Raw genomic sequence first — 19,167 nt, 5'->3', positions numbered from 1 at the left:
GCTCTCCTGGGACAGCAGGGCAGTTCCAGCATCTGCCTGCAGGTCTGGAAGAGGTGGCCAGTGTCTGCCTCTGGAGCCCAAGATGGTGATGGTGACCCATGCCAGTCCCCAGGCCTCCTCTAGGCAGTGTACTGTGCCTGGGAGCACTCACAGGCAAAGAAGCTCTTATGGTGGTCCCACCCCTCTCCTCATGTGCCTCCCAGTAATGGTGCCTTCTTTCTCTGGTGGGCTCAGGCTTCTTCCTAGTACACCTAAACCTAGTTAGGTGTAGTTTCCACACCTAACCCTGGTCCTCTCCCTGAGATTGAGCTCTGAAATCTGAACTTCAGCACCCAAGCCCCCCTCTCACTGACAGAAGAGTGTCTCAAGTTGGAGAACATAGATTGGCAGTGCTGACCCTCTGTATAGGTTACTTTTGCCTTCCACAAACCTGTTGCTGCTCTCTCCCTCTTAGGCTCCAAAAGTCTCCCTCTGTCCAGTATGATCTTTCCACTGGTGAGGAGACTTCTCAAGGTGTGGGAAATTTTCTTCCTTCACAGCTCCCTCCCAACGGTGCAGGCCTCATCCTGATTTCTTCTTTTTCTTTTAGTCCTACCCAATTATGCAGAGGGTTTTTATTAAGTCTTTTTTGGGGATATCTGAGGTCTTCTGTGACTGTTCTTTTGTCATCATACCCCTTTTTATGTTTTCAAGACAAAAGATTTCTCTTTAAATTTTTAAAAATTGTGATATAAACGTATAACATTATTTTAGTTTTGGATATACAACACAGTGGTTCACTATGTATATATTTCTAAGTGATCACCATAATAAGTCTAGTTAATACCCATTACCATCCATAGTTACAAATTTTTTTGTGATAAGAACTTTTAAAGATCTAATCTTTTAGCAACTTTCAAATACACAATACAGTTTTATTAACTATAGTTACCATACCTGTCATTACATTCCAATGTATTTATTTTGTAACTGGAAGTTTGTACCTTTTGACCACTTTCACCCATTTTTCCCACCCCCCACTCCTCCACCTCGGGCAACCAGCAATATGTTCTCTTTACCTATGAGGTTTTTCTTTTTTAGATCCCACGTACAAGTGAGATAATATGGTATCTGTCTGTCTCTGTCTGCCTTATTTCATTTTGCATAATGCCCTCTAGGTCAATCCATTCTGTTGTAAATGGTAGGATTTCCTTTATTTTTTGGCCGAATGATATTCCAGTGTGTGTGTATGTTGTGTGTCTTGAATATACAATACATATTTTTTTAATTTTTTAATTTTATTTTTTAACTTTACAATATTGTATTGGTTTTGCCATATATCAAAATGAATCCACCACAGGTATACATGTGTTCCCCATCCTGAATCCTCCTCCCTCCTCCCTCCCCGTACCATCCTTCTGGGTTGTCCCAGTGCACCAGCCCCAAGCATCCAGTATCGTGCATCAAACCCGGACTGGTGACTCGTTTCATATATGATATTATACATGTTTAAATGCCATTCTCCCAAATCATCCCACCCTCTCCCTCTCCCACAGAGTCCAAAAGACTGTTCTATACATCAGTGTCTCTTTTGCTGTCTCGTATACAGGGTTATTGTTACCATCTTTCTAGATTCCATATATATGCATTAGTATACTGTATTGGTGGTTTTCTTTCTGACTTACTTCACTCTGTATAATAGGCTCCAGTTTCATCCACCTCATTAGAACTGATTCAAATGTATTCTTTTTAATGGCTGAGTAATACTCCATTGTGTATTTGTACCATAGCTTTCTTATCCATTCATCTGCTGATGGACATCTAGGTTGCTTCAATACTTTATTTATCCATTCTAACATTGATGGACACTTACACTGATTTTATGTCTTGACTATTGGTAAATAATGTCACAATGAACATTAGAGTGCAGATACCTTTTAGTGTTTTGATTTCCTTCTTTTAAATACCCAGAAGTTAAATTGCTAGATCATATGATAGTTCTATTTTTAATTTTTTGAGGAACCTCAATACTGTTTTTTTTTTTATTTTTTAATTTTACAATATTGTATTGGTTTTGCTATATATCAACATGAATCCACCACAAGTATACACATGTTGCACCAGTTTGCATTCCCACCAACAGTGCAAAAGTTTCCCTTTTTTCCACACCCTTGCCAACACCTGCTATTTCTTGTCTTTTTGATAATAGCCATTTTAAGACAGATATGAGGTGATATCTTTCTTGATATCTTTAAATTGTGTGCTTTCTTTGTTTGCTAAGCAATCTGGTTAGAACTATATCAATTTTAGTGATATTCTTGAAGTTATTTTCATTATTGTATTTTATCTGTTTTATTGGTTTATTAGGTATATTTCTTTTTTTATGACTGCTGTAAGTTTTAAAGTATTCTTTTTTATATTATCACAGTTTGTCCTCAATAATGTATCTCATCACATGTAGCATAGAAATTTTATGGTAGTATACTTCCATTTTCCCATGATCTTTTTGCTATTTCTGTTATCTATATTTACTTTTACATATATTTTAAACCTTCATATACAGTATTATATTGCTCTAAATAGTAAAAATTATTTTTAAAATATTAAAACATGAAAAACAATGTTTTAAATTTACTCACATATGTATCATTTCTAGTGCTGTTCATTCTTTTGCTCAGATTCAAAATTACCATCTGATAATCATTTTCCATACTTCAATATTTCTCACCATACTGTTCTGCTGGTGAAGACTTTTCTTGGCTTTTTATGTCTGAAAACAGTTGTAATTTTGCCTTTATTATCCAAAGTTATTTTTGCTGTATGTAGAATAGTAACTGGTACTTCCAGTACTTTAAAGCTGTCATTCCACTGTCTTCTGACTTTCATTATGTCTAATATGAAGTTTGATGTTAATTTTATGATTATTTCTCTTAGTAATGCTTTTTTTCCTGTTTATGAGATACTTTATCACTGGTTTTCAGCAATTTGATAATGATGTGCCTCTATGTGTTTTTCTTCATCATTATTTTTCTTGTTCTTCATTGAGCTTCTTGGATCTCTGTGTTTAGTTTCTATCAAATTTGGAAAGAATTATATCGTTATTTCTTCAACTATTTTTTTCTCCTGCTAATCCTATAATCCAGGATATATAATCCTATATCCTGTAATCCTTCAATTATGCATATATGAGGGCACCTGATATTTTACATGGCTAACTCATACTCTGTATATCTTTTTCAGTCTTTTTTTTTTTCTCTTGTGTTTGATTTTGGATAATTTGTCCTGATGTCTTCAAATTTAGTAGGATTTTCTTCTGTGCCTAATCTGTTGTTAATCCCACACAACATTAATTTCATCTTTATAAATCTGATGTAGATCATTGTATTTTCAATCTTTCTCACTGTGTTCATGCTTTCCTCCAACTTACTAATTATACACTTTATATATTTCTTTATATTTCTAGTAGATGAAACCTTGCTTATTTGTCATTTCTTGGTTTGTTTCTAATTCACTTTTTTCTTCATCATTATTCATATATTCCTGCTTCATTCCATACCTACTGATTTCATATTGAATGCCATATATTTTGATTTTACATATTTGAGTTCTGGATATTTTTTATAACACTAAGAATTTAGGAGGTTTGTTCTGAGATGAGGTTAGGTTATTTGGAAACAGTGTAATAATTTCAAGTTTTGTTTTTAAACTCTTAGAACAACTTGCAGTCTAGGACCAGGTCATCCCACTACTAAGGCAGTAGTAGTGTTTTGTAGTATTTGCCTGATGCCCTCAAGTATTAGGAAGTCTTTTCACTCTGGTTACTGGAACACAGACTGGAGTTCCCTTCACCAGGTGAACTCCAGGAATTTTTTTTTTTTTTCTAATTTTATTTTTAAACTTTACATAATTGTATTAGTTTTGCCAAATATTTTAAGACTGTTCCTTTTCAGTGGTTCTTACCCCAGCCTCAGTAGCTTTTTCACATGCCTATACTGATCAGTACTCACCCAAAGACTTGTAGGGGAATGCTCTACAGATCCCTTCACCTCTCTCCAACTGTATAGCTCTCTCCTGTCTGGTATTCTGTTCTACAAATTCTCACTCCAGGCAGTGTGGTAGGCTCTTGTAGGGCTTATGCCATTTGTTTCCCTTCTTTGGGATCATTGTCTTGTGCTGCCAGTGGTCCATCATTGCCAGAAGCAGAAATACTTCCCTCTTATTCTCTTGAAAATAATAGTAGTAAATCTGTGTACACTAAGAGGAGATTTTCTTTTTAGAAAAAGTTAAAAGTCATTCAGAGCCAAATTAAATAAGGAAAGACAAAGTAGGAATGACTAAAAAGTAATGAAATTATTTTCTTGTCCAGCCTATAAACTAACTTTTGTTTTTCTATATAGGTATAGGACACAGTATCCAATCCTAGGCCTCTTGTATGATGACTATGAATATATACCGCCAGGTAGTGATACAAAAACTATTGTGATTGAGAAAACAGAAGACAAATGGACTTGTGTAAGTTCATGGGACATTTCTAGAGTATATAATTACTGAGAAAAAATCCTAAGGCCATTGCATTTGGTTAGCAGAGTTTCTCAGCCTCAGCACTATTAATATTTGGGGCTGGATAATTTGATGTGGGTGACTGCCCTGCACATTGTAGGACATTGTAAAACTATATAGAATCTGATTTTTAACACTACGACAGCCTTTTTCTTATGTTAAAATCTTAAGTACTGAAAGCAGGTAAGACTAATCTATGGTTTTAAAAGTCAGGAAGTGGTTGGTTTTCTTTGAGGGTTGGCACCCAATTGGAAGGAAACATAAGGAGGACTGCTGCTGCTAAGTCACTTCAGTCGTGTCCGACTCTGTGCGACCCCACAGACGGCAGCCCACCAGGCTCCGCCATCCCTGGGATTCTCCAGGCAAGAACACTGGAGTGGGTTGCCATTTCCTTCTCCAATGCATGAAAGGGAAAAGTGAAAGTAAAGTCGCTCAGTCGTGTCCAACTCTTTGCGACCCCATGGACTGCAGCCCACCAGGCTCCTCTGTCCATGGGATTTTCCAGGCAAGAGTACTGGAGTGGGCGGCCACTGCCTTCTCCAATAAGGAGGACTACTGGGGTAATAATAATATGCTCTTTCTTGATCTGACTAATGGTTGCATATATGTGTTGAGTTTAGGAAAATTCATTTAGTTGTACACCTATATGTGTACTACTTCTAAGTTTATTGTATTTCAATAAAAGTCTTAAAATGCCTAAGTATATCATGATTAGCAACAGATAAATATATGTCAATCAACTATTCTGTAGAACCTTTTGAGGAAAATTTTAAATGTAGATTTATAGTTAATAAAATACTGGAGGTGTATAATTAATAAATTACTGCAGATATAATTAATAAAATTAAACACCTGTTAACTCACTTTGAACAATTATCTTTTGGTTGAACAAGCTCAAATATTTGAATAAACTAAAAAAAATTCAAAAAGCTGTTAACTCTGAAGCCCTTCTCTAACTATGGTCAAATCATTAATCATGTATATATGATTATATATCATCAGTGGAAGCAACCAACATTCAGTAACCCTAAAATAAAAATAATTTGAACTTTGAAATATATTTTAATATAATGTATTTCTTAGGTCATTAATTATTGAGAATTACTTATTACTATTATTCCCCAGAGGTGGCATAGATGTGCTGCTGCTGCTAAGTCGCATCAGTCGTGTCTGACTCTGTGCGGACCCCACAGACAGCAGCCCACCAGGCTCCCCCGTCCCTGGGATGTGAGGACCTGCCAAATAAAGGTCTACAGAATAATAGTAGTTACATTTCCCTTCATTAATAGCATATGGCAATGAACATCAAATTTGATATTTGAAGGTACTAGATACTATTAGCAAGTTCAAAATATATTTAAGTTTACAGATGATAGATGTGTATTTATCAACAGAGACTTTTGGATATATTTAACCTCTAAATATGACACCAAGGAGTAAATCTACTTAAATCTTCCTCCTCTGTGCTTAAAGTCATTTGAAAACTATACCTTGACTAAAGTCAGATAAATCATTGTGTCATTGACTATACATATAAAAAAGTGCCAAACAGTGCCATGTATTTCCTTTGGTATTATTCATATCAATGTACATAGTTTTTATAACTTTGTTCATATAATTATAATGTCTTAATTATAAGCCAGTTCTAAATTATTTTTTTTCTTTTCTAGCCATGAATGAATCTCCAGCTCAAAGGAATTTTTTTGTGTCTTCATTAGTATTTTACTTTTTCATAACAAAAGCCAATCAATATTTAAGCCATGCTATAACCCTGCAAGTCTAATGGAATTAATTAGTTATACAGATGACAGTTTCTCCAGCCATTTATAAGGCCTGAATCCTTTCTATCACATTTTTGTATTCAATATAGCAACATACTAATTTTTAAAACTCAATTACAAACTGCAGGACTTAATCCACTCTTTTTCAATAGGGTGCTTCCTAGACAGAGTTAATTTTTTTGGGGTAGAGATTTTACAAGTTATCTCACTAGAAGTTTTCCTATGATATTAGAATGCAGTTTAGCTGAAGGAGCAAATACTATTTTTTAATGACAACAACAAAAAGCAATATTATTGAATTAAAAGAAACAGTTTAGTGCATGGTATATACAGAATATATTTGTTTTTCTCATATTAAACCTTGTGATTAAAATAGATAATTTATTACATGTACAAAGGAGTTACATTTATACTTCTTTGAGATAAAACTAAATCAAAGGTGGTGGTTAATTTCATTTATTAGGGGAGTGGGATAATATTTTAAAAAATACATAAGTCTACTAGATTGTACATTATGGTATTATGGGTCTAAGTACTTGTCAGTGGCTTGGCAAATCTGTCTTTTGAAGCATATCAGCCCCAAATGAGCACACCCACTTTCTTAAAAACAAATAACACTATATTGCAGTAGAGAGTGGAAGGAAGGTGGTCTTTTTTTAAAAATAGTGGCAGACAAAACAACATTGAAATACTGTGTAAAAGTGAAACACTTGATATCTGTATTCTACTTGGGAGAAAGACATCTTATCATAAAATATTTAATGTACTTTGAAGTTGGTTGATTAACTGGGTTCTAATGATCTTATAAAGTGAACTAAAGTATTTTCTAAATATATTAGTAGATATGAATGAACTTTTAAAATTTCAACCCCTTTGGTTAAAGTTAAGAATTAGCAAAAATTAAAATGTTTGTATTTGACAAAGTATAGATTCAGGTAACAAATAAATTTGGATTTATATGTGAATGAGGTTTTGCACTGAAATGTCTTTGCAAGTATCTATATATAATTCTGTCATTCTTTATAATTATATTCTAATAATTATCCATTATACTAAGAAACTGTTAAGATAGGAACATATGAGGAACTATACTGAATCAAACCACAAATGAAAAGAAAAATGTTTTTAATATTTATATAAATATTCAAGTTAGTCTTGATACGAAGCAAAAAGCCTTATTTTCCTAATATTCTGACTAAAATGTTAAGCTCTGTAATGTGGGTTGGTACAATTCTAATCTTATTAGTGTTTTGTAACAGAATGAGCTATATAGTCCTTATCTTTATTCCCTTAGTATAGGAACAACAGAAATTTCTCCTCTGCTAACTACTCATATATGTAACTGTAACAAAATTATGCCTTGTTATCTCCCCATTATACATTATGTAAGTTTTTAGTAGCCTGATAGAAAAGTGCTACAATAACTTTTAAAATTAGAATAAATGTGATTTTCCTAAACTACTCATATAAAAATAACAGTGCCCCAAATTTGGGCTCACTTGATCCATGCATAGCGAGAGAATGGGGGGTTATAACAAGGTGATTATTATACTTAACACAGTTATATGTATGTATTTCTTTTCTAATTTTTGATTAAGTTCAATAGAAACATGTGATTGTTTTCCTAAGTTTCACACAGCTTATCTCTGAAAACTGCAGATATTGTCAGGTGAGGAATGCTTGTTTATCTAAATTTTGTTCCAGCATATTTTACTTTAGATGTTGAATAAAATGGGAGACTGTGCAATGACATGCAAAGTTAATTTAAATGTATAAATAAAATATGTATCTATATGGTTTTTGTGGAAGTCCTAGTAGGAAACATGCAGTATGGATGTTTAGCTTACCTGTACATTTTGGTCAGAAAGTTACTATTCACATGAATGTTTATGTTAGGCTAACAAGCACCACAATAGAAAACTCTGATGTAGATTACTAGAGACAACACTTTAACATAGTTGGACCTCTCAATGATGCAGTTTTCTGTTTAAAATGAGAAATTTCTTCGCTTACGAACCTAGTCCTCTAAATTTCATAATTCAGTAAGTTCATAACTAGATGCCATAAAACATTCTTCCTATTTTTGTAATGGTGCTTTAACTGTAATACTTTGTCTACAGAAACAGTACAAAAGGGACAAAATAAAAGCTCAAAAAATTGCATGCTACCACTCAAGTTAGATCACTTTAACAAAAAGTCATTCTCACTTCTTTCTCATTACTATAATCCACAAAGATAACATTGTGCAGGCATAGTACCCATGAAAGTAAATAATAAGCTGTGAAAAGACTTCCCTGCAAGGTCTCTCCCCCACCAGACACCATTACTAAATTTATTGGATTTCCACAGTACTTTTTTGTCCAGTAAAAAAATGCAAAAGTACTTTTTTATCCATCTTAGGATAAATAAAATATATTTAAAAAATAAATAACAGAATAAACCACCACATCTGTATTATAAAACCATTTATCTTTAGTGACAAAACAAGACATACCACTTTTAAGCCTACAGAACAACACTGGAATAGTAATATGACATAACTACATGATAGCCAGGCAGTCTTGGTAGTCTTGGATCAGTCTCTTGTATATGAAATATTAAGTCCCGGGTCTTTATGTTTGGCTTCCTTCCCATTTTTTTGTTATTAAAGTTTATGTTCCAGACATTCTTTATGTCAAGGGATAGACTTTATAACATATTACTTTAATAGCTGGTTTGCTAACAGAATCAGTATTGAATACTCCTTCCCTAAGTGTGCCAAAATATAATAAATCAGACCAATTTCTTAAAATGGGACAATATATAAATTTTTTGAAGTAGTTTCCTAAAGGGGTCTGATGTGCCAGCTATGTTATGATGGGTAGGCTGGGATCTAGACTGGGTGGCTGGGAGTTACATTATGGGTTAAATAGTTCCAATACTGCCAACTGGTCCAAATTTTAAAATGGAGGTTTCCCTTTGGAATAGTTACTTGGGTAATGCTCAAAGAGAGAGGCCTAGCAACTGGAACAAATCAGGTGAAAACATTTTTGAGATACCTAGTCCTAGAGCCTTGACCCTACAAAATCTAGAAGTTCTTCTATAGGGCCTCTAGATCGCTAATAACAATAGGCAGTTCCTATCTAAGAGGTTCCAAGGTTCTAAGAGAACTTTGTTAACCAGTATCAAATTTACAAGCTAATTCTTTTGGTAAGACAGGGTGGAATTATCTTGTGATATTCTAGGGTTCTAATCTAGTTCTGCATTTTCTCTAAATGAAATCTTATGAGTCCTAAAAGTTTTATTTGACAGAATTCCAGTTCTAGCCAGTTCTCACAATAAAGGTAACTAGAAAGAGCTGGCCAAGAAGATTGTTTAGTTCCCCTGCCTTCATGTGAGATGTCTTCTTTTTCTGGAAGTAAGCGTATTTAAGAACTGTGTGATATCTTCCTTCAAAAATTCTTAAAACTATGCCTGGGATTTACTTCAAAATAAGCCAGTAAAACAATAGGGAATAAAAATAAACCAATGAGGTATAGGTGAGTTAAAGCAGGAGTAAGGAAAAGTAAAAAATCAATCAAAATTGACCATGTAAGTAATGATTGCTTAAGTTGGGTAATGCCTATGGCTATAAAGGGGTTCATTATATTGTATATGGTCGAAAGTTTTCTGCAATAAAAGTTATGTCATAGATATCTTAAAGGGAAGGTCACGGTTCAAACTGCTGGTTTTCCTGTATGAGACATTAATTGAATTTGAGAGCTCTACCTGAATCAGATCAGATTAGTAGCTCAGTTGTGTCTGACTCTTTGTGACCCCATGAATCGCAGCACGCCAGGCCTCCCTGTCTATCACCAACTCCCGGAGTTTACTCAGACTCACGTCCATCGAGTCAGTGATGCCATCCAGCCATCTCATCCTCTGTCGTCCCCTTCGCCTCCTGCCCCCAATCCCTCCCAGCATTAGAGTCTTTTTCCAATGAGTCAACTCTTTGCGTGAGCTACCTGAATAATTCTTAATATTTTCCTCTCTATCATGGTATAGGCCACTTGGAAGTGACAATCAGACAAATCCATTTCCATGTAATGACCCTGAACTGTTCTAGAAAAGTGCCTATTCTTTTAGTAATTCCAAAATGATTCCTCCTTCTTGTGAAGGTACTTGACTTTTTTTTTTGGTCATATAAAATAGGCATGTCCGGGTAAAATCTGCATTTTTAAAGGCAATCTTTTGTTTGTAACATGGACTGAATTCTTATCTGTTCTATCTTGGCTGAGGTTTTCTAGATCCAGTTAATAAGAGAATCTATTTGCTTTTCTTCAGCCCCACTGTAGCCATGAATGAGTGGAATAACCTCTCCACATGGCTCCCTGCTTCCCTTGGCTCCTCTACAATACATTCTTCGCACAGCCTCCAAAATGATTTTCAAAATGTAAATCACATCACTCCTTTCCTTAAACCCTTCCAATGACTTCTTATTTCAAATTCTCACAGGTCTCATCACTTATCAGTTCCTTTCACCATGATGCAGCCAAAGCTTGTACCATCTCAGGTTGTCTGTATTTGCATGTATGTTTCTCTGCCTTGAATGCTCTTGCACAAGATCTTCACATGACTGGTTTTTTCTTGGCACTCAAGTCTCAGCTCAAATGCCAAGTCCTCAGTATGGATTTCCTCATTATACTCACTCGTAGTTGTTTAAGCAAAGCTGCCAAATTGTACCAGAATTACACTGGGGGCTTTGTCTAACACCTCACTATTTCTATGGTAGTTAACACATTGGCAGCTTGATAGAAATGCAGAATAGTGGACCCCAGCCCACACCTATAGAATTAGAATATGTATTTTAACACTATCCCTAGACAAACTCTATAGACATTAAAGCTTAAAGCATTGGTCTAACATGTAATGGCTTTTTCTCTTAGTGATCATTAAAGAATAATTAACCCAACTGACAAAGAGTTTTAAGCAACAGTGCTATATATCTAGGTACGTGAATTCTACTGAACATTGACTACTATGTTCATTTGCAGAATCTTTCCCAAAGCCTTGATTTAATGAAGTATATTGGCCTACGGTAAACATAATTAGATTCATTTTTCAGGATCATGTTACTTAAGCAGGCCAAGAATTTTTAGTTTTCCCTATAATACTAAGTCTCAAGTCTTAAGATGAGCAACTTTAAAGCATTCCATCATGGTTTTAACAAAAAAAATTTGAGGAATAATCATGCTATAGCCATCATAACTTTAAATTCCTAGCTCATGTTGTTAATGCACAAAATTGTATAAAACATTAAATTACAGACAAAAAATGCCTAAGAACAATTTCAAGTAAAAAGTCTTTTAAGAATGGACATTATAACACAACTTTAAGTAAACTCATAAAGCCTTTAAGTGCAATAAATGCTTTTTATTGTATGCTCATTTCAATGAGTAACATTTAGAAATAATAATCCCACATTAACAGTGACAATCTTATCTTACAGCGTGTACATCATTTACAACCACAGGACACACAACTTTAGATTTTCCAAATTTAATATTCTGAATTAAGAAAGATAAAAAATTTATTCTCAAGGAACTGATTCTTACCTGGTGCAAAAACAGAAAGGTGAACATTATTTAAAACACAAAGCCACAATATAGCATGAAGTAAAATTACATTTTAATTATGCTGAACAGCTGAGTGTAAACATGAAGCAACTAAAACTTAAAAGTACACATCATATGCATTACATTTATGAACAGGATTTTCATTAAATTTCCCTAAACCAGCTTTTTATATTAAGCGCCATGTTTATTTGCAGCATGCTAACATAAAGTGTTGTTAAAAGGATGCATATTTTATACACTGTAAACTGAATATCCACCTCTAAGCTCTATTGGCAGCATAGTGTTTTGTTAAATACTGCATAAATACTGCCTCACATTGAAAATGTATGTTAATAATATGGTATATAGATTTTAAAAATCAAAATTTTCAATAATGGCATAAAATTGCACCTTTAAACATTAGAGCAAGTAAGGCTGGAATAATCATACTTGCTATGACTGTCCTAAAAAAACTAAATATTTAAGAAAACTGTGTTCTCTCAATTTAATCTTAGTATCATTAAGAAATATAGTGCTAGCTTTGTTTGCAACATTACTGTTGCATGCATTTTAGAAAGCCACATTTGACTCAAATATACTTTTGTCATATATACCATACTGAATATCAATCAACTTGAACATCAGAAAAAAGGGGAACTTTAATATTTAGACTTCAGTACAGATGCTGTATTTTAAACATCCTATCCTGTAATAAAACCTTAGTAGCTCTGAAATCCTTCTAAATAGTATTGAATTAATCTAACCTGTTTTCCAGTGAAATTTCTTTCAATGAATACACAAAACTTTTGCCATTTCTGGAATTCAAATTTCCAGGTACCATATAAAGATTCAGTGACTAAGTGACTGATGGATGATTGCATTTTATTTTTCCACCCCATTTATAAAACTGCATAAAAGTGAGGCTTGTTTGCCTTAATTAGATATGATCTTTGCAGAAAGATCTGTCTCTAGTATGATCAGCCAAATAAAGTGGTTGTCTTTGCTCTTCCCCTCTGTAGTTGAATTATGTTTATACCATTAAATAGACAATAAGGTTTTCTGCAACCATTCTATGGTGCTCCTTAAATTCTTTAAGTAATTTCAAAGGGCTGAGATCCCCTCTCAATTCAAATACTTTAAGATCTTTAATAAAAAGAATGTAAATTTATAATTTAATATCAAGCTATGTAACCAGGTGAAACAGTTTGTGAAATTATCTTCCCATGTAGCATGTCATAGTTTCTAAATAGCTTCTTTCTTTATATTGATCTTATTATATAAGAGCCTCCTTGTGGTGCCTCATAATATGCTGATTTTTTTCTGATGGTCGTCGGAATCCCTTCTTGCAGAATTCACACCTGTGTGGATAGTCTTTTGTATGTATTGATATCACATGTCGTTTAAAGCCAGATGCATCTGTGGTGCTGTATTCACAATACTCACATTGGTAAATCTTCCTTCCACTGTGTGTCTTCATATGCTTTTTGAGCTCATTTTGTTGTCTGAACCCTCTTTTGCACCTTTTACACTTCAATGACTGATCCTTAGTATGAACTGAAAGGATATGACCACTAAGAATAAATGGATCTGATGTTTTAAAGTCACAGTGCCTACACTGATGAATCTTCCTACCCTTATGGATATCACTATGCTTTTTGAGCTCAGAAGGGCGATGGAAACCTTTATCACAGACCTCACATTTGTGAGGAAAATCCTTAGTGTGGACAGATATAATGTGCCGCTTAAGGTCACTTGAGTTGGTGCTCTTATGGTCACAATGAGGACACTGGTGTGTCTTATGTCCTTGAAACAAATCCAGATGGCGTTGAAGTTCTCTCTCATCACCAAATGCTTGGGGACAATGCTCACATTTATATGGTAAATTGTTACCATGCTTAGACTTAATGTGAGTTTTCAAATTTGATTGATCTGCACACCTGAAGACACAATACTGACACTGATATGGCTTCTCACCGGTATGGGTTCTCATATGTTTCTTGAGTTCAGAAGGATGTCGAAAGCCCTTCCCACACTCAACACAAACATGAGGAAAATTCTTGCTGTGAACAGCCAGTAAATGTCGGTTTAACAGTCCTTGTTCCGCAGTTTCATAGTCACAGTATTTGCACTTGTGCATCTTCGGCTCCTTGTCTCTTAATATAAGTTTATTTGAACTCAGTGGACTTGCTTCTCTGTATCTTCGTGTGTATTCTGTAAATTCATGGGTTTTGTCAACTTTGTTTATAAGCTTATGGCTTTCTAAATGGTTATGGAAACTCACTTTCTTGTTAGTTGTAAAGTCACAATCTGTACACTGATATTTTTTTCTCATCAAATGATCAGGATGATTCTTCATGTGTCTTTTCAAGAATCCTCGGGATTTAAACTTTTTTGTGCAAATATGGCAAGGATACACTGTCAGGGGTTGTCCATCAGGGCCTATTATAACAGCTATATTAAAAAAAAAAATAGAAGTTGTAACATTTGGCCAGACTGTTTTAAAAGGGTTTTACAACAAATGCAGCAAAATTAGCTGACATTCACAATGTGAGAACTATACTAGTGGAATAAAATCCTGTAAGACAAGATGTTGATTAAAAGCAATGTATAATAAAGTAAAGCTCCAGGAGTTAGTGATGGACAGGGAAGCCTGGTGTGCTGCAGTCCATGGTGTCGCAAAGTCAGACGTGACTGAGCAAATGAACTGAGCACACTAAAATATAACGAGCAGCACTCTACTATAGACCATTCATCCGCCAAAATGCTATATCACATGCACTTTGTAACAACCTGAAAATTCTCTTTTGAAAAACATCATCTGGGTAAAAAGCAAACAAGCACAGTTAAGTAACAGTAAAACATTTTTTAAAAAACCCATATACTTAGATCAAACACAAGTATATGAAAGTAGGACTAACTACACTACAAACAACTGACTTATATTCTTGGGTTACAAAAAATACTACTGCATTTCAAGTAATTATAATATTCGTAAAGCAATGTATTAGTATTTTACCTGTTTGCCACTGCCTCGTTTCTCCCCTTCTCCTCTTCTTGGTTTTTTGTTTAAGTACTTTATTTGTATTGATGCTATCACAAATTTGAAGGTACTGTGCTGCTGTACTACTTCTGTTTTCTAATGTTGAGTCTAAAGTATTTCCTGAAAAAAAATCAATACACCATTAAACTATATATATTTATACTCTTTTCATTTTGATTAGATGAATTACTAGAGAAAACTTGGCATTCAGTTGCCACTGAAGTGCTAAATTTCACAAAGTACACTCATCTCTCAAGTGAATATGCAAAAATATGATACCATATGAAATTAAAATATCCAGTTTATTCATTCTAAAGGAACAAACTGATCAGATAAATGAAACGTAAGAAAATGAATTTTATGACCATGAACAAAATCTTGACATCAGCTCAATTTTCTCACCAATGAAGGCTGATGAAATTAAAGAGATTTAGCAAAGAATTAATTTATACATGTCAGATAACCAATACAATCATGGTAACTGTGTAATACATGACAAAAAACAACTTCTTGATTTATGCTTCAAAATGGTTTACTTAATGCTAAAAGTAGTAAGATTGATTTTTTAAGAGTTAAGATAAATGTGACAGGCAATTTACCAAAATTTCAATGGACTCAATGTATACAAAATACTTAATATCAGTTCTCACACTCTCTTGTGTTATGCAATTTAGTTTAAAAACGTAGCCCAAGAAACTGTTTAGCTTAAATGCTATGATATGTATGTCTCTCATTAATTCACCTGAAATCTATATTTAAATTTAGAGAGTAAAAAACCTCCTAAGGTTAGAAACAAGATAGTCAGATACTTTATTCTCCCTGTGTAAGAAAATAAAAAGAATTATCAAGCATGGAATAAAAAACACTATATGAAGCATATTAAAACTAAAAAATACTTAAGCTGACACATGAGTTTTATGTAACATCTATATAAATCTACTGGCTGCACAGAAATTAAGAAAATAGTTCCATCCCAAGGAGAACATTAACAAGTGGTTGATATCATGGACAGTTTTTACTTTCATGTCAGAAAAATTTCTATTTTATAATTTTTTCCATAGTAACCTTTTATGGCCCATGCAGTAAGTGGCCTGACATTTGTATCTTGAAAAAGAAATTTTTTTTTTTTTACTTTTTGGCCACATCATGTGGCATGTGGGATCTCAGTTCCCCAATTAGGGATCAAACCTGCACCCCCTGCAGTGGACACATGGAGTCTTAACCAGTGGACCTCAAGGGAAATCCTGAGGTAAATCTAAAATGAACTGCATTCACAGAATAACACACATTATGCCTCTAAATAAAATTCCTTAAAGAAATAAACTCATAACTAACTAGATATGACTTAGGCAAATAAGAGTCTAATGGGTCTGTACACACAAACTAATAACTCTTTATCTACCAAGTAGTATACAAAACCAGCTACTTAACTTACATCTCACATATAATGCTCTCTCACCTGATGACTGACAATCTTCATACCTTCGAGAAACTCTTCTTTCATCTCCTTAAAAAAAAAAGACAAATTAAAAACTGATTGAGTATAACAATTATCAATGGATCGCATCTACAAAATCTTACATCAATCACCATTCCTTTGATTAAACTTTTTGTTGTTGAGGTCTTCCACTCCCATAGATTAGATAATTTCACACACTGAAAGTAAGGGCTGCTTTGAGCATTCTTGGAACTACTAACTTACAGGAAAACCTTACTTTCTATATAAAACCTGAGTAGACATTCTATGAGGCCATCATCACCCTGATACCAAAACCAGACAAAGATATCACAAAAAAAAGAAAATTACAGGCCAGTCACTGATGATGGGCTTCCCTGGTAGCTCAGCTGGTAAAAAATCCACCTGCAATGCAGGAGACCCCAGTTTGATTCCTGGGCTGGGAACATCCCCTGGAGAAGGGATAGGCTACCCACTCCAGTGTTCTTGGGCTTCCCTGGTGGCTTAGATGGTAAAGAATCTTCCTGCAATGTGGGAGACCTCAGTTCAATCCCTGGGTAGGGAACATCCACTGGAAGAGGGCATGGCAACATACTCCAGTATTCTTGCCTGGAGAATCCCCATTGCAGAGGAGCCTGGTGGGTACAATCCAAGGGTTTGCAAAGAGTCAGACACAACTGAGTGACTAAGCATGTCATTGATGAACATAGATGCAAAAATCCTCAACAAAATTCTAGCAATCAGAATCCAAAAACATTTTAAAAGGATCATACATCACGATCAAGTGGGCTTGATCCCAGGGATGCAAGGATTCTTCAATATACCCAAATCAATGTGATATATATTATTAATAAATTGAAAGATAAAATCATATAATCATCTCTCAATAGATACAGAGAAAGCTTTTCACAAAAATCACCCATTTATGATAAAAACTCTCTAGAAAGTAGGTAAAGAAGGATCATACCTCAATATGATAAAGGCCATACATGACAAACCCACAGCAAACATTAATCTCAGTGGTGAAAAACTGAAAGCATTTCCTCTAAGACCAGGAACAAGACAAGGGTGCCTACTCTTGCCACTGTTATTCAACATAGTTTTGGACGACCTAGCCACAGCAACCAGAGAAGAAAAAGAAATAAAAGGAATCTAGATTGGAAAAGAAGTAAAACTCTCACTGCTTGCTGATGACATGATATTATACATAGAAAACCCTAAAGATGTCACCAGAAAATACTAGAATTAACCAATGAATATAATAAAGTTGCAGGATATAAAATACACAAAAATCCCTTGTATTCCTATGTACTAACATGAAAAATCAGGAGAAATTAATGAAACAAGCCCATTCACCACTATAACAAAAAGAATAAAATACTTAGGAATAGATCTGCCTAAAGAGACAAAAGACCTGTATGCAGAAAACTATTAATCGAAGATGACACAAACAGATGGAGAGATACAATGTGAAAATGATTATATTACCCTAAGTAATCTACAGATTCCATGTAATCCCTATCAAACTACCAATATATTTTTCACAAAACCAGAACAAACAATTTCACAATTTGCATGGAAGCACAAAAGACCCCAAATAGCCAAAGCAATATTGAAAAAGAAAAACAGCTGGAGGAATCAACCTTCCTGACTTCAGACTATACTACAAACCTACAGTCATCAAGATAGTATGGTACTGGCACAAAAACAGAAATATAGACCAATGGAACAAGAAAAGAAAGTCCAGAGATAAACCCATGCACCTATGGGCACCTTGTCTTTGACAAAGGAGGCAAGAATAATTCAATGGAGAAAGGATAGTGTCTTTAATAAGTGGTGCTGGGAAAACTGGACAGCTACTTGGAATGAAACTACAATATTTCCTAACACCACACACAAAAATAAACTCAAAATGGATTAAAGACTTAAAAGGTAAGGCAAGAAACTATAAAACTCTTAGAGGAAAACATAGCAAGTACACTCTCGAATATAAATCACAGCAAGATCCTCTGTGATCTACCTCCAAGAGTAATGGAAATAAAAACAAAAATAAACAAATGGGACCTAATTAAACATAAAAGCTCTTGCACCACAAATAAAACAATAAACAAGATGAAAAGACAACCCTCAGAATAAGAGAAAATAATTTTAAATGAAACAACTGACAAAGGATTAATCTCCAAAGTGTATAAACAGCACATATAGCTCAATACTAGAAAAATGACCAATCAAAAAATGGGCAGAAGATCTAAACAGACACTTCTCCAAAGAAGACATATAGATGGCCAACAAACACATGAAAAGATGTTCAGCATCACTATTATAGAAATTCAAATCAAAACTACAGTAAGTGTATCACCTCACACCAGTCAGAGTGGGCATCATCAAAAAATCCACAAACAAATGCTGGAGAGGATGTGGGGAAAAGGGAACTCTCTTGCACTGTTGGTGGGAATGTAAGCTGATACAGCCACTATGGAGAACAGTATGGAGATTTCTTTAAAAACTAGGAATAAAACTATCATGTGACCCAGCAATCCCGCAGTTCAGAAAGACACATGTACCCTCAATGTTTGCAACAGCAGTATTTACAATAGCTAGGACATGGAAGCAACCTAGATGCCCATCGACAGATGAATCGATAAAGATGTGGTACATATATACAATGGAATATCACTCAGCCTTAAAAAGAAATGAATTTGAGTCAGTTCTAGTGAGGTGGATGAACCTAGAGCCTGTTACACAGAGTGAAGTAAGTCAGAAAGAGAAAAATAAATA

General features: G+C 34.4%; 2 protein-coding genes across 8 annotated transcripts in view; one reads left to right on the top strand and one right to left on the bottom strand.

Moving 5' to 3' along the window:
* POF1B (POF1B, actin binding protein) overlaps positions 1–8,070 on the top strand; it is a 100,287-nt gene extending 92,217 nt beyond the window's left edge. Inside the window, 2 exon segments of the mRNA XM_027534638.1 lie at positions 4,377–4,491; positions 6,210–8,070. Coding sequence (XP_027390439.1) covers positions 4,377–4,491; positions 6,210–6,215 — 121 coding nt within the window. The 3' untranslated portion in view covers positions 6,216–8,070.
* A 3,620-nt stretch (positions 8,071–11,690) lies between these two features.
* ZNF711 (zinc finger protein 711) overlaps positions 11,691–19,167 on the bottom strand; it is a 28,340-nt gene continuing 20,863 nt past the window's right edge. For all 7 annotated transcript variants that reach the window (XM_027533647.1, XM_027533642.1, XM_027533648.1 and 4 more), the window contains 3 exons: positions 16,393–16,440; positions 14,910–15,053; positions 11,691–14,344 (listed from right to left, as the gene is read on the bottom strand). In XM_027533647.1, the coding sequence (XP_027389448.1) occupies positions 13,167–14,344; positions 14,910–15,053; positions 16,393–16,440 (1,370 nt within the window). In that variant the 3' untranslated portion in view covers positions 11,691–13,166. The remainder of the gene's footprint in view (positions 14,345–14,909; positions 15,054–16,392; positions 16,441–19,167) is intronic.

Source organism: Bos indicus x Bos taurus, chromosome X (genome assembly GCF_003369695.1).
Source record: "Bos indicus x Bos taurus breed Angus x Brahman F1 hybrid chromosome X, Bos_hybrid_MaternalHap_v2.0, whole genome shotgun sequence".
Lineage (NCBI taxonomy): Eukaryota > Metazoa > Chordata > Mammalia > Artiodactyla > Bovidae > Bos > Bos indicus x Bos taurus.
The sequence above is the reverse complement of the archived record's forward strand: the minus strand, read 5'-3'. Positions and strand labels throughout refer to the sequence as shown.